The sequence below is a fragment of the Lissotriton vulgaris genome, chromosome 6, assembly GCF_964263255.1.
Source record: "Lissotriton vulgaris chromosome 6, aLisVul1.2, whole genome shotgun sequence".
Lineage (NCBI taxonomy): Eukaryota > Metazoa > Chordata > Amphibia > Caudata > Salamandridae > Lissotriton > Lissotriton vulgaris.
Window position 1 is genome coordinate 1,025,605,434 of NC_141694.1, and position 21,588 is coordinate 1,025,627,021.

Below are 21,588 nucleotides of genomic sequence, written 5' to 3' on the forward strand. Positions count from 1 at the left end.
GCGTCTAGACAAGAGACATCTCGGGCCTCGAAGTAAGGTTCATATGCGTCTAGACAAGAGACATCTCGCGCCACGGAGGATTCATATGCGTCTAGACAAGAGACATCTCGTGCCACGGAGGAAGGTATATATGCGTCTAGGCAAGAGACACCTCGGGCCATGAAAGAAGGTTCATATGCGTCTAGTCAAGAAACACCTCGGGCCACGGAGACTTCATATGCTTCTAGGCAGAAGACGCCTCGGTACACGGAGAGTTCATAACGGTACATGGAGTTCACATGCGTCTAGGCAAGAGACACCTCCGTATACGGAGGGTCCATATGCGTCTAGGCGAAACACCTCGGTACATGGGAGAGATCAGATGCGTCTGGGCAAGAGACACCTCGGCCACGGAGGGTTCATATGCCTCTAGGCAGCAGCCATCTCAGGCTACGGAGGTTTCATATGAGTCTAGGCAAGACATCTCGGGCCACGGAGAGTGCGTATGCGTCTAGGCACGAGACACCTCGGGCCATAGAGTTTACATATACATCCAGAAGCGACCGCTGGAGCTACATAGCCCATGCGTGTACAGGCAGGCGAGTGTGTACCCAAATCTGGGTGGAAAAAAAAAAAGATCAGAAAGGAGACAACGGACCAGAAAATGTGTATGGTATGAAATTCGTGTATCCTCCCGGGTCATAGCTCCGGGGACGAGCAATTCGCATCCGTGTTCTCCACAGAACTCACGTTTCAGCCACCCTCGAAGTCCTTAGCCTCGGAACATCAGCCATTTTCAGCCAGTTACAACCAGCCACCCATCACCCGCAGAACGAGGGGGAGAAAGCCTGGAATTAAACCTCTGGCCTAGCAGGAAGAGGGCCGCAAAGCCCTAAGGGATGCCCTCCCCCAGTGCAAGTCACTCCACCTCGGGTATAACCATTTCCTGTCTGGAACTCCATTTTCACTCAATTGTGCACATACCGCTTCAGTTTATTCGACCACCTTCCGGACCTAGATCCACATGTCACCAAACACGAGTGTAACACGAGAGTGGTGGTAGATACCAAGCGGTGGTCCAGGAGAACGCCTGCTGCCCTCCCTATACTACATAGGCGATGAGAGGCCCGGCAAGCTGCTTTGAGGCGATTAAGGAGCTACACGAATAATCCAAAGAATGTGCAGCATTTGGGCAGGCTCTTAGATACGTGCCAGAGCTGCCCGGAGCAGGGGATCGGAGATTATGCACACGAAGGAGCACTGGACTAAAAATCCGCTGCGTGCAACTGATCGGACTTTAAAAGCCATTGGTGTGTGCGCCACACACGCACGCATCCTGCTTTCATCATTGTACGGTGAACGGGAGTGGGCGCCCCCGCCTCTTCCCGCCCTCCCTCCCCGCAGGAGCTGCTGCCGGGGATGAGCCGGCCATGGCAGCCAGCCACACGGGAGGTCACACGCTGCTGCTCTTAATATTTTCCAGGCGCCTCGCCCTCCTCCCCTCTGCCGCCGCCGCGGGCACATCAGCCCCTTCATCGCGCACAGATCCGCGGCTTCCGATCCCGGCCGCGCCATCTTAGAGGCAGCTGGAGAGGGGGTGGTGCAGCACGGGAGCGGGGCAGACGATTCACGGCAAACTTCTCTGGGCAAGGTCACTGCGTGCTTTCTCTGCCGTTCCACAACCGACACAAAACATACCGTCACACAGGTTTACCCTTCTGCAGATCCCATCAATGAAACCCGTAAGCCTCGGGTGGCACCGAATGTTATTATTCTTTGTCAAATTAGGCACCGAGTAACTTACAGAGCAGAATTAAACGTTGCTTGTATAGAGCGAGGTAAAAGCAGGCGACAATACAATCTTTTATTTAAAGACAGGGCGTTCGGAATAGACGTGTCTAAAGACGAAAAGGAGGACACTTTAGGGCATTTTTAGAAAATGGAGAAAGAAAGAGCTGGGTTATCAGGGTTGTTGGTGCATTCAAATGTGGGTCAGGTTCTCGGCGCCATCACCAGTCAAGACGTCTCGCACACAGAATTAAAACTGAATGCGAAGAGAGCTCGCCAAGACTGCGGGAAACACTCGTGCGCTTTCCGAAAACAAAGCAACAAGCTCCCGGCGCAGCCTTTTCCGCGCCAGCCCCCTCCCCGCCCCTTTCTCATTTCACTGACAGGAAACTTCAAGTTGAAAAGAAAACCCCACACACGCTGCCCGGAGGCGGAAAAGAATCCACCAGCCTGTGTGCGCGAGCTGCCGGGCGGGCGGCGCTGCCTGCAGCCCACAGAGCCAGGGTTAGAGGCGGAGAAGCACCAGCGTCGGGAGTCAGGCACTGGCCCTCGTGGGCCGGCTTTAAGGCATTGCCACTGGTGCGGTCGCACTGTGCGATGTCCTGTGGAGGGGGCGCCGACCTCAGGGCTGGGCGCTGCGTTTAGCAGAAATGTATGATTGGAGAGATATGGGGCAGTTGTGCCTGGTCGTTGTGAGAGAATCTGAGGAGGCATTCATGTGGTGTGGGGGCCCCATTTAGGTGGTCGGACTCACACCCAAGTCCGATATACTGGTTGAACTCTAGCTCCATGACACACACAAGGTTTTTTGTGCTAAAAGACGTTTGTGGGCTGGAAGTCCCCTTGGCCCAGTAGAAACAAAGTAAGGCCACAACTTTCATTAAGGGGGTGGGTGTTTCGGTATTAACGGAACGCCAGGCCCACATGTTTGTGGCGTGCGCCCCTTCACTGTGCTTTGCGCAGGAGTGGCGTTAGCCCGACTCTGGTGCAAGGCTTTATCCGCTCCGGCAGTGATGTAGGATGTCAGCCCCACCTCCCCTGTATCACGAAGGGTGTTTTCAATCCAGGCTGTTCGTATCGTGGCGTCAGCCCCCCACCATCCCCGCCCAGGTCTTGTGTAGGGGCGGCGTCAGGCCAGTCTGTGGTGTGCCGTGGTGTCAGCCCTGGCTGCCTCGTAGGGTGGTAACAGCCCCGGCTCACCGCCTGGGTGCATTCATCGACCGCGGCCCCGGAGATGCTTTTTAGGTTTTGCCTCGCCAAAAAGATGCGCTCTGCGCATCTTTTTCGCGCAGGCGAAAACCTGATGAGAACTGTAGTGTGCTTTGGGTCGGCCCTCGTCATTCATTGGCTGGCTCCGTAAATGGAGCCTAGCCATTGGATGAGGGGCCTGTCCGTCAATGCCGGACCAGACATGGGGGCGTTCCCGACATTCTTTGGCTTTTGCCGACGTCACGCGACGCCGGGAACGCCCCAGAGTCTGGTCCGGCATTGCCGGCACCCGCCTTCCGTCGTCAGCGTCTCTCCTCCCCCTTTCCCGCCCCCTCCCGCTTGTTTCTTGGTTTCTTAGATCTGAACACGCCGGGCATGCCAGTCATGCCGTAAACAAGCAATACGCTGGAGAGATCTGCATCCACAGTGGCATGAGAGAACTACGGACTAACCGTAAAGGTAAAGGTAGGTAGCACGCTAATGTGATTTCAGCATTGTTTTGCACCTATGCTGCAATTTGCACAGTCTTGCTCTACCTGTTCTGTACATCCCACGGAAGATTACATAAACACTCGTGACGCGGACACGCAGCAATAGAAAGCACTCTTGTAGCACGCTAATGTGATTTCTGCATTGTTTTGCACCTACGCTGGGATTTGCACAGTCTTGATTGTTATATCAATTTTACTTGTTTTAACTGTGTGGCACTCACAAAATATTACTGAGTATTTTAGATTTATTTTAACCTCTTTTTAACAATTTTAACGCTGCTATCAGTTCTCACTGCTCCTTTAACAATTTTAACGCTGCTATCAGTTCTCACTGCTCTCCGGTCCACCACGGCTCCCAACTAATGCCGATTGAGTGGCGAGAGTGGGATAAGGCAGTATCAGTTGAGAAGAGCGTTTTTGGCTGCCATTTTGAGACGGTCAGCACTCTAGCTGTTCTGTACATCACACGGGGAAGAGTACATAAACACAGCTGAGGCGACGTGCAGCGATAGAAAGCACTCTTGTAGCACGCTATTGAGATTTCTGCATTGTTTTGCACCTATGCTGCGATTTGCACAGTCTTTTATACTGTATTGATTGTTATATTAATTTTACTTGTTTGAACTGCGTAGCACTCGCAAAGTATTACGTAGTATTTTAGATTTATTTTAACCTCTTTTTAATAATCTTAACTCTGCTCTCAGGTCTCACCGCTCTCCGGTCCACCACAGCTCCCAACTAATGGCGATTGAGTGGAGAGAGTGAAATAAGCCAGTATCAGTTGAGCAGAGCGTTTTCGACCGCCCTTTTGAGATGGTCAGCGCTTTCGCTGCTCTGTACATCCCACGGGGAAGAGTACATAAACACCCCTGATGTGGACACGCGCAGCGGGTGCACCTATGGCAAGCCCGTCTACGTCTGTCCGCGCTCGGCTCGCGCACAGCGTCAGCCATGCTGCCGGTTTCATATTAGGAATGGCGAGCAGACACTCATACTCCAGAGGTGAGGTCCTGGAACTATCCGATCTGAGTTATAAATGTTCTGAGCCAACTTTGGAAGGTTTTCATAACACTGGAAACAAGACATGTTTGATTTGTAAGTTGAAGCTCACTGACATAAAATATAAGCGTCTTTTAGAGGAGTATTCTTTGGATAGCCAGAAAGCGCCCCCAGAAGGAGTAAGGAGGGATCAGAGTGGCCCCAAGATTACAAAGCCTACTCGAGGATTGTCATGTGCATTACTAAATGCGCGGTCATTGGTTAAACATAAGCATGAATGTTGGCTTTTTAAAATGAATTTCAATGCCCGTGACCTTATTTTTGTCACGGAAACCTGGGCAGATGAAACCTCTGGCCCAGATCTGGTGATAGCTATCCCACCAGGGTTCGCAATAGTCAGGAAGTATCCTGTAGTCAGACAGGGAGGAGGTCTGGCAATAATTTACAGAGATCATCTGAAAACATCTTTTAAAGTTATTCCCAAAGACACAGAAGCTGAAGTGCTCTCCAATTTAAAATAGCAGCCAGCCACGTGTTTTCTTTTAATGGGCTGCAAATGTACAGGCCGCCTGGTTCAAGAAATAATTTTATGCAAACTATGGGCCAGCTTTTGGAACACAAAGTAAATTCTCCAGACTTCACCATTTTAAGTGATTTTAATTTCCATTTAGATAACACCTTGGACAAAGATTCCCTGGCCCTGATGGACCTAGTGACTGGTGCAGGCTGAGAGCAGATTGTAAACAAATCCTGTGCACAAGTTTACAAGTTAGTTGGCTCTTCAGTAAGAGCCCAAAGGGATAGATAATGTTAAAAAAATGAGGTTGAGATCCAGCAACTTTAGAAGTGTGTTTATGGTTCAGTTATGATCAGTACATAAGAAAGTACAATTAGCCAACACGTGTTTCATCACACCGTGTTGAGGATGTGACTCTTCAGGGCTGATGACAATCAGGGATAAGGAAATGGCGTGCCAGGTCCGGAGGGTGTCAAGACCAGGTTGCGTGAACGGTGAAGGTGAGGCAAAAATTAGGTGGAATGTGGCTCCGTGTAGAAAGGCTGCCATAGAGCGGAAGCCTCATGACGGTAGTGTCCTGCACGGCGAACTGATAGCGGTTGCGGCACGGTGTGTGTGATGCTGTGTGTGTGTGATTGTGTGTGTGTGTGTGTGTGTGTGATGCTGTTTGTGTGTAGGGCTGTGTGTGTGTGGGGGTGGGCTCTGTGTGTGGCTCTGTGTGCGTGTGGCTGTGTGTGTGTGTGTGTGGGGGTGTGGGTGCAAATGCAATAGGTCTCGCATTTGCAAAAGATTAAGCTATTGGCATTGTAAATGACCATGCCATTTATTTATCTGTTTTCAAAACTAACACATAAATAAACAATTTGTCATTTAAAGTGCCAATAGCTCTAACTTTGTCAAAGGCAAAACCGTTGCATTGTACTTGGTATCGAATCCAACAGCGGCCATGATGCTATGGAAAGAAAGGACAAAGCATATTGACCCACTGTTGACACTATGGAAAGAATGGAGGAAGTATCAAAAAAAGACAGGTGGAGCATAAGAACCGAGCTAGGGGATGCTCATCCATGAAAAAGGAGACTGCTGTTCTTTCCATGCCCTCGGAAAGTTCTCTTTAGGACACAGCCCCCTAGATTTGAAATGGCTTGCTACCTAACATTTTCAGAACAAAGAAAGGGGTGTGGCAGTTATTTTGATGAGGAGAAAAGATAATGGGCCAGAAGGTGTGTGTGTGGGGGGGGCTCTGTGTGGGTGTGTGTGGGGGGCTTTGTGTGGCTGTGTGTGGGGGGGCTCTGTGTGGGTGTGTGTGTGGGGGGGGGGGGTTGTGTGTGTTGGGGGGGCTCTCTGTGGGTGTTGGTGTGTGTCATTTGCGAGAGATAAAGCTAGTGGCATTGTAAATGACAATGCCATTTATTTATGTTAAAAAAAAACATAAATAAAAATAATGTCAAGAGCAATGCCAATCGCTCTAACTTTAACAAAGGCAAAACCATTGCATTGTAAATGCTTGTTTAAGGAGCAGTGAGATGTTGCTGGAAAAAAATAAAGCATGTCTTCCACCTCGTGGGGTTCTGAGGTAGCTTGAAGAGCAACATATTTGATAAATGTACACAATTCGGGGAACTAACAAGGTCCTTAAACACCTAAAGCCTCATGGTGGAATTAATGTATTCAAGAATTACTCTGTCCTTCATGTGGCGAGCATTTTATTTTTTTAAAGGCTCTACCCACAAACCAAAGTTGGTGCCCAATTAGAAGTAGCTTAGTTGTGTGGTGCGCTAATCCTTATTGGTGGTGCTTTCTACTTTCCTTTTGAATGTACAGCAGAGGATTTAACACCAGCCATTTACTTCTGGGTCATGAGCTGCTTTCTGCAAGCAGTGCAATTTGGGCGCCGGCAGTGCAGTGATCTGACCATAGGCAGAAAGGTAGCTTTTATTACACTTTGGTCTTCTGAATTGAGTTTCACGTGAAGGAAGTAAAAAGTGAATCTTTAATGGAGAAAACTTTCTCTTGTCACCTGCGACGAGCATTTCCTCATCGCTATTGCTGAATTTTCGACTTGGTTCTTCTCACCATTTTGTGTTTGCAAGCCATGATTGCTTCTGTTGATGGGTTCGGCCGGGTATGATAGTACTTCGGCTAATGGGCTGGATAGTAGTGCCTTTCTTTTAGTTCTGCAAATGAAAAGTCCGTCATCCATGACGTGGCTGTGGTTTGGCGGGCATGTCCTCATTCCCTGCACATTTTCTTAGCTTTAGAAAGAAAACAATCTATCAACTAGTTAAGTCATCATCCTCATCATATGTCTTTATTTTGAATATTTCATCATAAAGGATGCTGCCATAATAAAAGACATCATAAAAACACACATCAATTAAAAAAAAAACATAAAGATAAATTGTATATGCACTTTATAGCATAATATACTAATATTATAAAACAAACATGCTACTCCTTAAAATCCAATCCAATCTGGGCTGCATAAAACCAACCCATTTCTTACTTTTTAGCCCTGATGATCCACACTCATCCTAAAGATTTCGCTAAAGCGAATACAAGAGGTTCACTTGTGTCAGTCCTAATGATCCTTAAAGCTTCAAACCCTACCCTTGTACCCATGTTACGGCAAATGGGTTTAAGCCATTTTACCCGAGGGGCTGCATACGCGGGACATTCAAAAAATATGTGGCCGATAGACTCCTTAAGGTCCGTACACCAACGACAGAAGTCAACCTCCTGGCCCTTCCATTTTTTTGTAAATGTTCTAGTTGGGAGGGAGCCAAACCTTAGCTGTTGGTATAGTTTCCTATCGCTGGACCTGGTGATGGTATCCCAATAGTCTTCTAGAGATGGATCAATTTTATGCTCCAGAAACAAACCAGATAGGGAAGTGGCTGATACTTGTCCAAGATGTTTTTGACAGACTGATGACCAATATAAGCTTTTAAATACTTTTTTTGATGGGAAGGGATTGTTGACGGAATCAGTCCACAGATTGCCCTAACCCATAGTCTCTAAGAGCAGTTTAACTTTTTTGAACCATAAGATGTTACCCGAACCCATAACCGATCTGACATCCATAATTGCCTTTGCAAATAGTGCCAGTTCGGGGGAGGTCCAGATCCTCCTCCATAAGGCCACTGGCTTAAAGCGAGCCATATCATCTATTGAGTGACAGCCCAAATCCATTAATAGTGGCTTCATGGGACTAGAGCGGGGAAGGCCTGTTATGTTCCGTAAGAATTTATTCTGGACTTTGACCATCGGGGAGAGGTCCGCAAAACCCCAGAGGTCCGCACCGTACAGGATTGCTGAACCTATCCTGGAATTATAGATCTTAAGAGCTGGGCCTATCCTTTTGGTCTGAGAAGATCTGTTCTTTGACCAGGCACCCTGAAAGCTGGGCGACTGCTAGTTAAGTAAATGGTCTTTTGAAAGACCTGTGAAGTACTCTGGTGTGGCCCCAGTAAGACAGACGGCAGACCACAACAGTTCCTCTCCCCCCCCCCCCCCCCCCCCCTCGGCTTGCCATGTGCAGAAGCAGTGTTTTTCCCTATGCGGTCTTGAAACCAATGCGGATAGGACGGGGCTTCCTATGATGAGTAAAGCTACTTTAAACTGAACCCCTGGCAAAGGTGCAAACAGGCCGCACAATATCGGAGCAGTACCGGGTGGAGAGGGGGGTAATAACAGGGATGCCCCCTTTCCCTCTTCCTGTTCGCTCTGGCCATGGAGCAATTAGCTGCCATGCTCGGACAGGCGGTAGATATCGAGGCATGCAGATAGGAGGACATGCCCATCACATTGCACTATATGCTGACGACCTGCTCTTGTTTCTGAACGACCTGTGAAGGGAACAGCGAGGTACCAGGGAAATGATGGCTGAGTTTGGGGCGCTGTCGGGGCTCAAAGTAAATTGGCTAAAGTCTCAACTCTTCCCACTGGCGGAGGGCAGAGACCCACCGGACAGATTGGGCAACCTTATGTGGGAACCCCGATGTCTACGATATTTGGGTGTCAAGATCTACCACTCCCAGTCGGATATCCAGAAGGGGAACTAAGGGGGGGGGGGATTGTGTAGCCATAAAGGACAGCATGTCCTTCTGGGAGACTCTCCCTCTATCTGTTGGCAGGATTGCACTTTTAAAAATGGTAGCTCTCCCGAGGCTATCTTTTTTTTTCACCACACTACCTATATGGATACCGAGAACGCGGTTCACCGAATTGGACTCTCACATGATATCGTTCATTAGGGGGACTGGCTATCAGTGGGTAGCTTTGGCAACACTGAAATGACCAACAGAAGAGGGGGGGACTTGCGGTCCCTGACTTTGAATCGCATTTCCTAGCGGGGCAACTGCAGTGGTTTAGGCAGTGGATAGCGGGGAAGAGAAATGGGGCCTTTTGTCTCCAAGTGCGATGTGTTCTTACGGACACTACTGGGGGTTGGGGTGGGGGGTACCACGAGAGAGTACAAATAGACTACAGTGATACGGCGCTGCTGGAGAAGGTGCCTACAGAAGACACATAATTGAGTGCTCTACTCACCAGACCTCCCAATGACGATGATACAAACACTGCCACACGGGGGACAATGGACGGGCCTGAAGGACTTGGTAAAGGCAGGAGCGACCAAGCTGGGAGGCATGTATAGAGAAAGGGAGTTTCCGCCATTTGAAGAATTCCAGACAGACTGGAGCATCGCCCCGGGCGAGTTCCTGCTCTACAGAGCGGTAACGGCGGAGATTAGGAGACATTGGGGGATGGTTACTTCGGAACCTAAACACCAATCCACCTGTTACTATATAGTGGGGCAGGATCAAAGCGCTCCTGTGCCTCCATAGAGCGATTGCCCAAGACTCTCTCCAACCTTTGACAGTGCTGAGAGACCTGTGGGCTGCAGATTTGGGCATTCCTATGGAAGATGAGGACTGGGAGAACACCCTGGACAATTCAAATTGATTCATTTTTATGTTCTTCATCAGGCGTACCTCACCCGGAACGGATTACCCAATTTGTCTAGCGGGAGGATGTGGGATGCCCTCTGTGGAGAACATGGGTCGGGAATGTTGCACATGTTCTGGGATTGCCCAACCCTATACACATACTGGCAGGAGGTCACATCTGAAGTGGCAAAAATAACTGAACGGGAGGTTCCCTGTGCGCCGGCGCACTGTCTCCTTAGTCTATTGCCCCACACTTCCAAATCGAGCATCACCGATAGATTTCAGGACCCTGCTTTTATACTGGCCAACCGTGAAATCACGGGACGCTGGAAGGCACCCGACATGGCCCGCATAGCAGGGTGGAAAAAGGAATTGGAAACCTGGGCGGAATGGGAGAACGGAGTACTTCTGAGGTGACTCCTAGCCCTCGATACAGTCCCGGTGGGGGAGCCCAATATGCCAGGACCCTCAAGGGGGTATAGAGCGGACACCCCTAGTTGAATAAAAACAATTAGCATAAGAGGGCTGCCCTAGAGATGCTAGGGAACAGCTAAAGCAAGGTGGATGGGAGCTATGGATCGATCAGAGGTGTGCCACCCCGTATAGTTGAATCCTAACTGTGATCTGCAGTGGGGGGAGGAGAGGGAGGAGTTAATATGGGGATGTGTGCAAAAGAGATACACCGTATACAGTATACTGATGGTATAAATACTAATAAATGCAATAACATGTCATCAATACGATGTAGAACGAAAGACACAATTTCCATACAAGTGAATGTATGTAACCAATAGGAACTAAAATTGGTTTAACAACAAAAAAAAGAATAATGAGGCAAACCGCATTAGTCGAACAGTGAGACATCATAAACCGCAACACATAACTGTATGTCATCCTAAAATGGGTCCACATTTGAAGGTTATCATAGGACTAACAGAAATTGAATAGCATAGTATGTCATCTTGTAGTAGTGGTGTGTCATCAATGACTATCTAATGATACATGGCACCATAATTGCAGCCTACATGCTTAAAGACTGTTCGTCAGATGGTTAAAATGAAAAAACCATGGCCATAGGGCGTCTAGAGATGCTTATATGTGCATTGTCTGCATTGGGAGATATATCTTGGAGCAAAAACTAACATACCTAGATTTGTAGGAAGGGAATCGAATAAAGACTGTGTGTAAAAAACATAGGGTGTTAGAGACTATAAGCAACTCACTTCTGAGTAAGAAATACCATGGAGATATTATAAACGGTATTGATACATTACAACATCTGTGTTAGAAGTGTCCATCTCAGCCTCTTGGATGTCATAAAGTAAGGAGGTCAATTCACTTTGATCATGGAAGAGATGTGGACTGCTTTTATAGATCAAATGAAATCTGGCTATCTTGAACCTCTTATGAAGACTAATCCATTTACTCTGAAGAGTGTCCCTAAATCTTTTTGGGGATTTATAGTTGTAGCAGGCATGCTGTTTGAATATCTTAAGTCATCCTATTAAGACTGTTTGCAGCAAAGTGTAAATTTGTTTTGTGACAGGGTTCATTTCCAAGGTGAATTTTGAAAAAATGTTGTTTTACAAATGTTGCTGGATCACAGAAAGTGATACAATTTTCATCCTTTCAAAGAAAATGTATTTCTATGTCTATTTGCATTTTGAGAATGGGAACTTTATACACCTGTTTTTTTCCTCGCATTGCTCTAGAATTCTTGGCAGGGGTTGCTTTTATGATAGTTAACATTTTCTTAAGTGATTGTAAACTCTCTACTTTTCTCTTCTTGAGCTGTACTTTCAACTCTTTTGTTACCTCCACTCCGTTTAGGGAGAGCTAACATGACTGTCGTCATCGGGTTTGAAGGCAGTGCTAACAAGATTGGCATTGGTGTGGTGAGGGATGGCATTGTCCTTTCCAATCCCAGGCGGACCTACATCACACTACCTGGGCATGGTATGTATTTGCTATTGTAGTGATATTTTGTGACCTGTTTCCTGCACAACTTTTTTTTAAAAATCTTTTTATTATGAAAAGGAAACACATTAAACAAAATAGTGGGATCAGGTCAGCAACATATACCATCATTGCAGGGTTTAAATTGTCATTCATACAGAATCATTAATCACAATATTTACAAATTTTGGGATCACTGGGGTTCCGGTGTCTCAGCCCCTCTCTGTCTCGTCGGAGGTGTACACAAATCGCCGCGATGACTATTCCAAGCCCCCAATATCTTCCCCCACTTTTCCGGGCAACCTCTAGTCACATATACCGCCCTTTCCCTGAACATACACCAATCTAGATCCTGGGCCCATTTGGTAAGCTGGGGCGATTGATTGGCACCCCACAATTGAGCGATGGATACATGCCTCCTGCACGACTTTTAATTGGCTTGCAATCCAAATTTGAGGAATCTGTGGATTTAATTGCCTGACAATCTTTCATCGGGGTCAATACCTTGTTTAATTGTATACTTCTCTTCAGTGGGGTGGGGCTTTGTTCCCTCTGCCAGCTTGATCTATGCCTTTACCACTGCTCTCATGGTGGGCTGTTTCAGTGGTAGTTCCTAAGATGAAAGTACTCATTAACCCTCATGAGTAGGTAAATAGATGGTCTGGAAAACTTCATGGGACTCATGTCTGTAAGAGTTCAAGATTTACAAGGAGTCACACAAAGGATATACCATGAGTTTTGAAAAGAGATGTGGCATTCTGCTGATTGGCTCCAGTGTCATATAGCCTGGTGACATGATGAGAATCACCTGCAAACTGACTCACAACCACTCTGGGAGAGGAAAATATGTGACATAAAGCCCCTAAGGTTTGACTCTTCTGGCTTTGTCAGATGGGCCTCATTGCCATTTTATATCATGAAGGTCGCCATCTTTCTCTCTTTACGCAGATTAATTGTCATGTCTGCCTTTTGACGCAGGTGTCATCTGACCTTCTCTTATTTTTATTGGTTTTGCTTTAATGAGAGAAAACAATACAATAAAAAAAATGATTGAGCGATAAGAGACATATCCATGAATAGGTTAATATAACAGTCATCTAATTCAATCACATGGCTAATTATAATCTTCCTCAACCATATTGTAAAGACAAAAATAAGACAAGAAGCAAACCTCGCAATAATAGAAACCACAAAACACCCACCGACTACAGTTTCAGAAAGGGGTAAGTGGAGGAAAGAAAGGAAAAACCTCAAGAACTCACTATCGTGTATATCGACTGAACAGACAAAATCCCGCCACCGCGCTCCTGTCCTTACAACCGGCGAACGTGCCGTTTATATTACGCATTTGCGTCGCTTTCATTCCTCCGTAAGCGGAACCGAGAAGCGCATACCGAGCGCCTCCCACGGAGCACCTTAATGAAACCCTGCCCGGGCTGTAGCCCATTTCTACGTTCCTTACACGTGATGTCTAATCACCCCCTGGCATATGAGGCTCTAAATACACAGGCATGTTAATTCTTGTCCTGATGATGATCCGTTCATACTTTCGCTGGATCGAAACGTCGTCGACACTGTAGACACATATACCCCTAAACTTGTGGTTATTTGTTGTAAAGGTGTAAATTTCGATTTGTTTATTTCTTTGTCACTGTTTATCCCTTGTGTGTAACAGATCTTAGCTTTGCCTGAAGCCCTGTTGTTCTCCTTGTCCTTTCCCCCTTTGTACCCCCATGGCTAAGTAGGGCACAGGTTTGTGTCCCACCTTATGTATTTTTCTGTACTATCTTTTACATTCCATAATAAGTAAAGAATTGGCCTCTGTCCGGCTGGACATGTCTACTTAAATATAGTTAACGATTGAGTCTATATTTTATTATCGTCTGAATTCATCACTTATTTGCCTGGCACATGATGTGATTTTGCCTGAAAGTGCACTGGGTTTCTGTCAACCAGGTCCCCAGTGCCAGAGCTATTTCATTTACCAGAACTGTTCAATTGTTCCCCCAATTGTCAACACCTTTAGCACACTCTGTAAGTCCCTAGTAAATGGTACCTAGGGCCAGAGGTACTAAAGAGGGACCCTAAGGGCTGCAGCCCGCTTGTGCCATTGTAAGGGACTTCTCACGAAGCACATGCACGACTGCTATTGCAGGCGGTTTGTCTTGTGGCAGAAAAAAGTGAAAACACGACATGTTACACATCCCTGTGTGCCATTTCCCCTACCACTACATCTGCTATTTGTAAGTCCCCCCTACAGCAGGCCTGACCGCCCCAAAGCAGGGTGCTTAATATTATATGTGAGGACATATCTGCATGAGCAGATATGCCTTTGTGCTGTTCAGTCCTATTGCTGCCGGTGCAAGTGATCAGGTAAGCCATCTCAAACCAAGTACTGGGCACTGGTAAAAACAAGTTCCCCAGTTACATGATGGCTTCACTGAAAATAGGGATGTTTGGTACCAAACCTCTCCTCTTGATAAACTCACACTGATGCCAGTGTTGGATTTATCAAAACTGCACTCAGAGGGCACCTTGGAGGTGCCCCCTGAAAACCTATGAGCCTCTGGTGTGCTTGCTGACTGAATTCTGCTAGCCTGCCATCAAGGCATGTTTCTAACCTCCTAGAGTGAATGCCTTTTGCTCTCAGGAGGTAGCCAATGGTCTGCTGACCCTTGGGGTGACTACTCTCCCTATATAGCCATTTCCTGTTGGTATAACCCTCTCCCAGATTTCCTACATATGCCATCACAAAGATGGCTTCCTTTTTGAAAATATGTGTCCACCTCTTAGTCAGGCCATTTTAGGGGTGGTACTAGCCTGGGGGTGACACACCTACCTGACTAGCTAATTTTCCAGCTGGTCCAAGTGGCAAGTAAGCTCTGGACGGGGGTAGAGGCTTCCAAAGGTGGAGCTCCTTTGAAGCCCACCAGTCCAAGGAGGCTAATCAGCAGGTCATCCTGTGGGAGGGAGTGTTACACCCTCTTCCCGGACAGGCTTTTGTTCCTTCAGTTTAAAATTTGTAGAGCGTATGCATTATAAAAATTTGTAATTACAAATTTTTATTTACAGGAACAAAAGCCTGTCCAAGAGCTCAGTGTCTAGGAAAGTCTCTGGCTCCAGAGAAGCAGATCCTGAAGAACTAAAAAGATAGAGGATACCGAAGAGCCACAAAAGCAGAGGAAGAGTGAAGAGAACACCCAACTTGGCCCCAGCCTTGCCTGCCTATCTGCATCCCTCGTTGATAACTGTGCCAATGTTGACTTGCCCTGCGGCTGTGACTCCAGAATCTTGGGAGGACTGCCTGCTTTCGAAAAAGACTCTAAACATCCTGTGAACAGCTGGCCTTTTCAAGAAGAAACTCCAAAGAAGAGACTCTGAGGCCTCTCGAACTGCCAAAACACGACACCTGAAGCAACCACTGCACCCGTCACCTCTGGCTTAAGCTGAAGTGGATCAACTATGCCAACAAGGTTCGCCCGCCTTCTAGAGCCTGAGTCCATTGTGGTTTCACCCCTCCTGGACTCCCCGATGTCACCTGCAGCCTCTGCTCACAGACCCACCTCGACTGCAACTGCTCTGGTAAGAAAAACCCAACACCTTAAGACACCTCTGCCCCCGTTGCCTCTGGGCCTTGGAGAAGAGAACCAAAGGTGCCCCCCAAGCATCGCATGACCTGAGCCCTCTTTCTGGTTCAGCCCAACTGGCGTCCTAGCAAAACCTGCAGTCTCTTTTTACAGAGACCGATCCCCATTGGAACGCATTGGACTCTGGCCGCTGGTTTGAACCTGGCTGCTCTCATGCCGCTACTGGTGGTGTACTGTCCCAACTTCAATGCTGGAGGCCGCCATAGTGGTCATCCTGAAACCAGGAAAAGATCAGACAAGCTGTTGCGCATACTGCCCTTTATGTCTCCTAAATATCGACTTGAAACTGTACACAGTGATCCTAGCACACATGCTAGCTATATACATGCCAGGCCTGATCGACCCGGATCAGGTAGGCTTTTTCCCCCATTGCTAGACTAGTGATAACACCAAAAGGGTCCTACACATCATAGAGAAGGCCTCTAGGACCCAGGGGGATTATATGCTTCTTTCATCGATGCTGAGAAGGCCTTCAATAGTGTCCACTGGCCAAACCTTGAGCAGGTGCTGATGCATGTTGAACTGAGTGAGAAAATGAGAATGCAAATCTTGAACTGTTACTGCCTCCCCATAGCGTCCGTGAGGGTCAACAGACACACGTTGAACCCCTTCCCCATAGGCAGGGGCCCAAGGCCGGGATGCCCCCTCTCACCCCTGCTCTTTTATATATGGAGCCCCTGGCCCAGAGAGTCAGACTTCACCCACACATCACTGGGATCCAGTTTGGTGGAGATGTGCACATGGTAAGCTTATACCCAGACGATATGCTGGTGACACTATCAGATCCAGCTACAGCATTGGGTGCCTTCTTGTCTGAGTTAGACTCCTTTACGAAGGCCTCGGGATTTGAGGTCAACATTCTTATCTTATCTTATTGTTTTGGTAAAGCGCTACAGCTGCCCCGGCAATGAGGCGTCCCGGCGCTGGAACCCAGATCAAATCCTAAGCGTGGAGAGACCATGGACAGAGGAAGGATTACAGGCAAGGGAATAGAAAAGTTTTCACTGCTTTCCGGAAAGCTGATAAGTTGTCTATCGAACGAATATGATGTGGTAGGTCATTCCACATCTTGGCTCCCAGGAACCTAAAGGAGCGGCCGCCCATGCGGCAGAGTTTTATGCGTGGGACGCATAGAAGGTTTTGGTTGGAAGATCTTAGGTTCCGTGACGGCGTGTAGGGAGTGAGAAGGGGTTGAAGCAGAGGGGGGGTTTTGAGTTTGAGGATTTTGAAGGTCGTAATGAGGGTCTTGAACTTGATTCTGGAGTCAACAGGTAGCCAGTGCAGTTTTCTGATGGTCGCTCTGGCTGAGCATCTGCGGGGGAGGCCGACCAAAGTTCTAGCCGCAGAGTTCTGCACGCGTTGGAGTCGTGCTAACTCACATTTGTTGGCACCAAGAAGGAGCACATTGGCATAGTCTAGACGCGAGAGGATGGTGGCTTGGATGATGAGTTGGCGGGTCTTTGCGTCGAAGAAGCCTAGTATGTGGCTGAGGCTTCTCAGTAAGCCAATGCAGGTGCCGGCAACTTTTTTGGTGTGGGCTCGAAAGTTGAGTGAGTCATCCATCCAGACACCCAAGTTTTTCACTAGGGTTTTGGGGGGAGGGATGGTACCAAGGGAGGACGGCCACCAGTGCTCATTCCAAAGGCTGGTGTTTTTGCCAAGGAGAAGCACCTCTGTTTTTCCGCCATTAAGTTGTAAACAGTTCGTTGTCATCCATTGGGCGACCGCAGAGAGTCCGTTTTTGAAATTAGAGGAAAAGTTGGAAGGACCATCTGAGAGAGCGATGGCCAGTTGTGTATCGTCAGCGTACGATACTAATGTCAAGCCCCACTCTTTGGCCACTGCCGCCAGAGGCTGAACATAGAAATTAAAAAGAGAGGGGCTTAACGCAGAGCCCTGCGGGACTCCCTGTTCAATAGGGTGGGGTTTAGATAGAAAGGGGGGGGCAGAAACTCGAAAAGACCTGTTCTCGAGGAAAGATCTGAACCACTCCAAGGCATGACCAGTTACTCCAAAGGTCTCCAGACGCTTAAGAAGGATGACATGGGATACCGTGTCAAATGCCGCGCTGAGATCCAGAAGGATCAGCGCAGCACTTTGACAGGCATCTAAGATCGTTCGGAGGTGCTCTGTGGTGGCTAAGAGAGCAGACTCAGTGCTATGGCCTGGTCTGAACCCATTTTGTGATGGGTCCAGAATGTTGTTTTTGACCATATGCTGGGATAGTGCTGTTGACATGTGCTTCAGCGAGTTTGGATAGCCATGGGAGCAGGGAGATTGGACGAAAATTCTCCGGTTTAGATGGATCTAGGGTGGGTTTCTTGATGATAGGCGAAACCCACGCTTGCTTCCAGGCAGATGGTACACACGCTGAAGTAAAGGAGAGGTTCAGGATGGCGGTTAACGCTGGTAGGAAGAAGTTGAGTGACTCTAGGAATTGAGCCGGGCGCATGGGGTCTGCGGGGGAGCCAGATTTGACTTTATTGCATAGTCTGATGAGGATGTCTTTGGAGATTTCTGGGATGTAGGTCAAGGTCGAGTAGCTGGGAAAAACAGAAGGATTGCTGATAGTACTAGGGGCGTGCTGGGGGAAGGAGATATAGATTTTCTGTACCTTGTCGACGAAGAACTTGGCAAGTTCTTCGCATTGTTGCTCGGAGGAAATAGTAGGGAGGGGTGTTTTGCTGCTTTGCAGTTCTGCACGAGTTTGAAGATTTCTTTAGCGGGGGTGGGACTAGATTCGATCTTGTCGGCGTAGAAAGCGGTCCGTGCAGCACGGATGGCTTTGTGATACGTTTTCTGTAACAGAAGGTATTTAGCTTTATCTTCTTTGTTGTATTCCCTACGCCAGAGGCGTTCTGCCTTTTTGCACTCTTTCCGTAAATTTTTGAGTGTGTCGTTGTACCAGGGGTTGGATGGAGAGTTACGACCCTTTGTCCATTTTGCTGGGATGAGACTGTCTAGTCCGCCCGTAATCCACTCATGAAACGTGCTGTAGTTAGCGTTAATGTCAGAGTTGGTGTCAAGGTAGAAATCCCCTAAGGTCTTGTGTAACTCCTCTTGAGACAGTTTATGCCATGGTCTTTTTAGGCGGCTGGTCGGTGCCGTATTTTGCCTGCTTTTATTGACCGGAATGGCCAGTTTAATAAGGGAGTGATCTGTCCATCCCATAGGAAGGGGTGGCTCTGAGGTGAGTTCTTCTAAGTTTGAAAAAACTGGGTCTAGGATGTGGCCAGCTAGGTGAGTTGGAGTGGAGATGAGGGGGTTGAGTTGCAGTGCAGAGAGGTCTGCGAGGAGTGTTTTGATCGTAGGGTCATTTAGTAGATCAAAATGAAGATTAAGATCTCCCAGAATGGTAAAATTGGGGCTTTTGGTTATTAGGGAGGTTGCTGACTCAAGGAGGGCCTCAATGAATTTTGAAGAGGGGCCAGGTGGGCGGTAGATGTAGAGACCCGACACGGTGAAGTTGGGATTTATGATGATTTTGAAGTGGGCGCTTTCAGAGTCTGACAGATCTTCCTTGACAAAAGAACAGGAGAGCGTTTTTTTGTAGATTATAGCGAGACCGCCTCCTCTTCCCTCTCTGTTAATGGCCGACATCAAATAGTCGTCTGGTAGCATAAGGTTGGGAATGGTGGAGGTGCCATCGCGAAGCCATGTTTCACAGAGGAAGAGGATATCTGGATTTTCATCCAGGATTAGGGTATTAACCTCAAGGTGATGTTTGGCTAGTGATCTTACATTGAGGTGAAGTATCGTGATGGAGGTGGTTTTGTCCGGACCTAAGAGCTGTCGAATGGCGTGGGGTTTAGTAGTGGAGAAATTGCAGGTTTGGCATTGTAGGCAGGTGAAGCCGGGCCTACCTGTAATGTTAGCGCAAGTTCTTCCGGGGTTCCAGCTATGAAGTGTCTCACTATCGTAGGCGAGGGGTGGTGACGGGATAAGGCCAGGGGGTCTGGCGAGCGCCGATGACTTGGCGATGACGGGCGCAGACGGGCTTGCCTTAGGCGCTCCCGCTGCGCTCGTCCGCTGCGCTTCCTATACAGGCACATATCAAGGAAAGGAGGGGGTGTGGCCTGAAAGGGGGCGGAGTCAGCGCGCACGCCTGGGAGAATGGCGGCAGCTGAGAAAGCGCGAGGTGGGCGCGTCAGCTCAAGAACAGCTGTGCGCTAAAGGCAATGAAGGCGCTTAGGTGAGTGTTGTTTTTCTAAAAGCACAAAAAACAGTGACACCACACAAAGTAAGGAAATAGCAAGTTTCAAGTTTTAAAATGATCGAGTACCTCCAGCTCCCGGCTTCCGCCTCAGGACTGGGTCATGGGTTTATCCGTTGCCTCTGGGAGTCAGCGGTTTAAGTACAGCCAGCAGGGGGCGTGGCCTGAAAGGGGGCGGAGTCCGCGCGCACGCCTGGGAGAATGGCGGCAGCTGAGAAAGCGCGAGGTGGGCGCGTCAGCTCAAGAACAGCTGTGCGCTAAAGGCAATGAAGGCGCTTAGGTGAGTGTTGTTTTTCTAAAAGCACAAAAAACAGTGACACCACACAAAGTAAGGAAATAGCAAGTTTCAAGTTTTAAAATGATCGAGTACCTCCAGCTCCCGGCTTCCGCCTCAGGACTGGGTCATGGGTTTATCCGTTGCCGCTGGGAGTCAGCGGTTTATGTACAGCCAGCAGGGGGCGTGGCCTGAAAGGGGGCGGAGTCAGCGCGCACGCCTGGGAGAATGGCGGCAGCTGAGAAAGCGCGAGGTGGGCGCGTCAGCTCAAGAACAGCTGTGCGCTAAAGGCAATGAAGGCGCTTAGGTGAGTGTTGTTTTTCTAAAAGCACAAAAAACAGTGACACCACACAAAGTAAGGAAATAGCAAGTTTCAAGTTTTAAAATGATCGAGTACCTCCAGCTCCCGGCTTCCGCCTCAGGACTGGGTCATGGGTTTATCCGTTGCCGCTGGGAGTCAGCGGTTTAAGTACAGCCAGCAGGGGGCGTGGCCTGAAAGGGGGCGGAGTCAGCGCGCACGCCTGGGAGAATGGCGGCAGCTGAGAAAGCGCGAGGTGGGCGCGTCAGCTCAAGAACAGCTGTGCGCTAAAGGCAATGAAGGCGCTTAGGTGAGTGTTGTTTTTCTAAAAGCACAAAAAACAGTGACACCACACAAAGTAAGGAAATAGCAAGTTTCAAGTTTTAAAATGATCGAGTACCTCCAGCTCCCGGCTTCCGCCTCAGGACTGGGTCATGGGTTTATCCGTTGCCGCTGGGAGTCAGCGGTTTAAGTACAGCCAGCAGGGGGCGTGGCCTGAAAGGGGGCGGAGTCAGCGCGCACGCCTGGGAGAATGGCGGCAGCTGAGAAAGCGCGAGGTGGGCGCGTCAGCTCAAGAACAGCTGTGCGCTAAAGGCAATGAAGGCGCTTAGGTGAGTGTTGTTTTTCTAAAAGCACAAAAAACAGTGACACCACACAAAGTAAGGAAATAGCAAGTTTCAAGTTTTAAAATGATCGAGTACCTCCAGCTCCCGGCTTCCGCCTCAGGACTGGGTCATGGGTTTATCCGTTGCCGCTGGGAGTCAGCGGTTTAAGTACAGCCAGCAGGGGGCGTGGCCTGAAAGGGGGCGGAGTCAGCGCGCACGCCTGGGAGAATGGCGGCAGCTGAGAAAGCGCGAGGTGGGCGCGTCAGCTCAAGAACAGCTGTGCGCTAAAGGCAATGAAGGCGCTTAGGTGAGTGTTGTTTTTCTAAAAGCACAAAAAACAGTGACACCACACAAAGTAAGGAAATAGCAAGTTTCAAGTTTTAAAATGATCGAGTACCTCCAGCTCCCGGCTTCCGCCTCAGGACTGGGTCATGGGTTTATCCGTTGCCGCTGGGAGTCAGCGGTTTAAGTACAGCCAGCAGGGGGCGTGGCCTGAAAGGGGGCGGAGTCAGCGCGCACGCCTGGGAGAATGGCGGCAGCTGAGAAAGCGCGAGGTGGGCGCGTCAGCTCAAGAACAGCTGTGCGCTAAAGGCAATGAAGGCGCTTAGGTGAGTGTTGTTTTTCTAAAAGCACAAAAAACAGTGACACCACACAAAGTAAGGA

At 48.6% G+C, this 21,588-nt stretch overlaps 1 protein-coding gene across 6 annotated transcripts in view; it reads left to right on the plus strand.

The window, feature by feature from the left end:
• The window catches only part of OSGEP (O-sialoglycoprotein endopeptidase), a 1,118,717-nt gene that overhangs the window by 59,534 nt on the left and 1,037,595 nt on the right, over positions 1–21,588 (plus strand). For all 6 annotated transcript variants that reach the window (XM_086927086.1, XM_086927089.1, XM_086927085.1 and 3 more), the window contains exon 2: positions 11,763–11,888. In XM_086927086.1, the coding sequence (XP_086783212.1) occupies positions 11,774–11,888 (115 nt within the window). In that variant the 5' untranslated portion in view covers positions 11,763–11,773. The remainder of the gene's footprint in view (positions 1–11,762; positions 11,889–21,588) is intronic.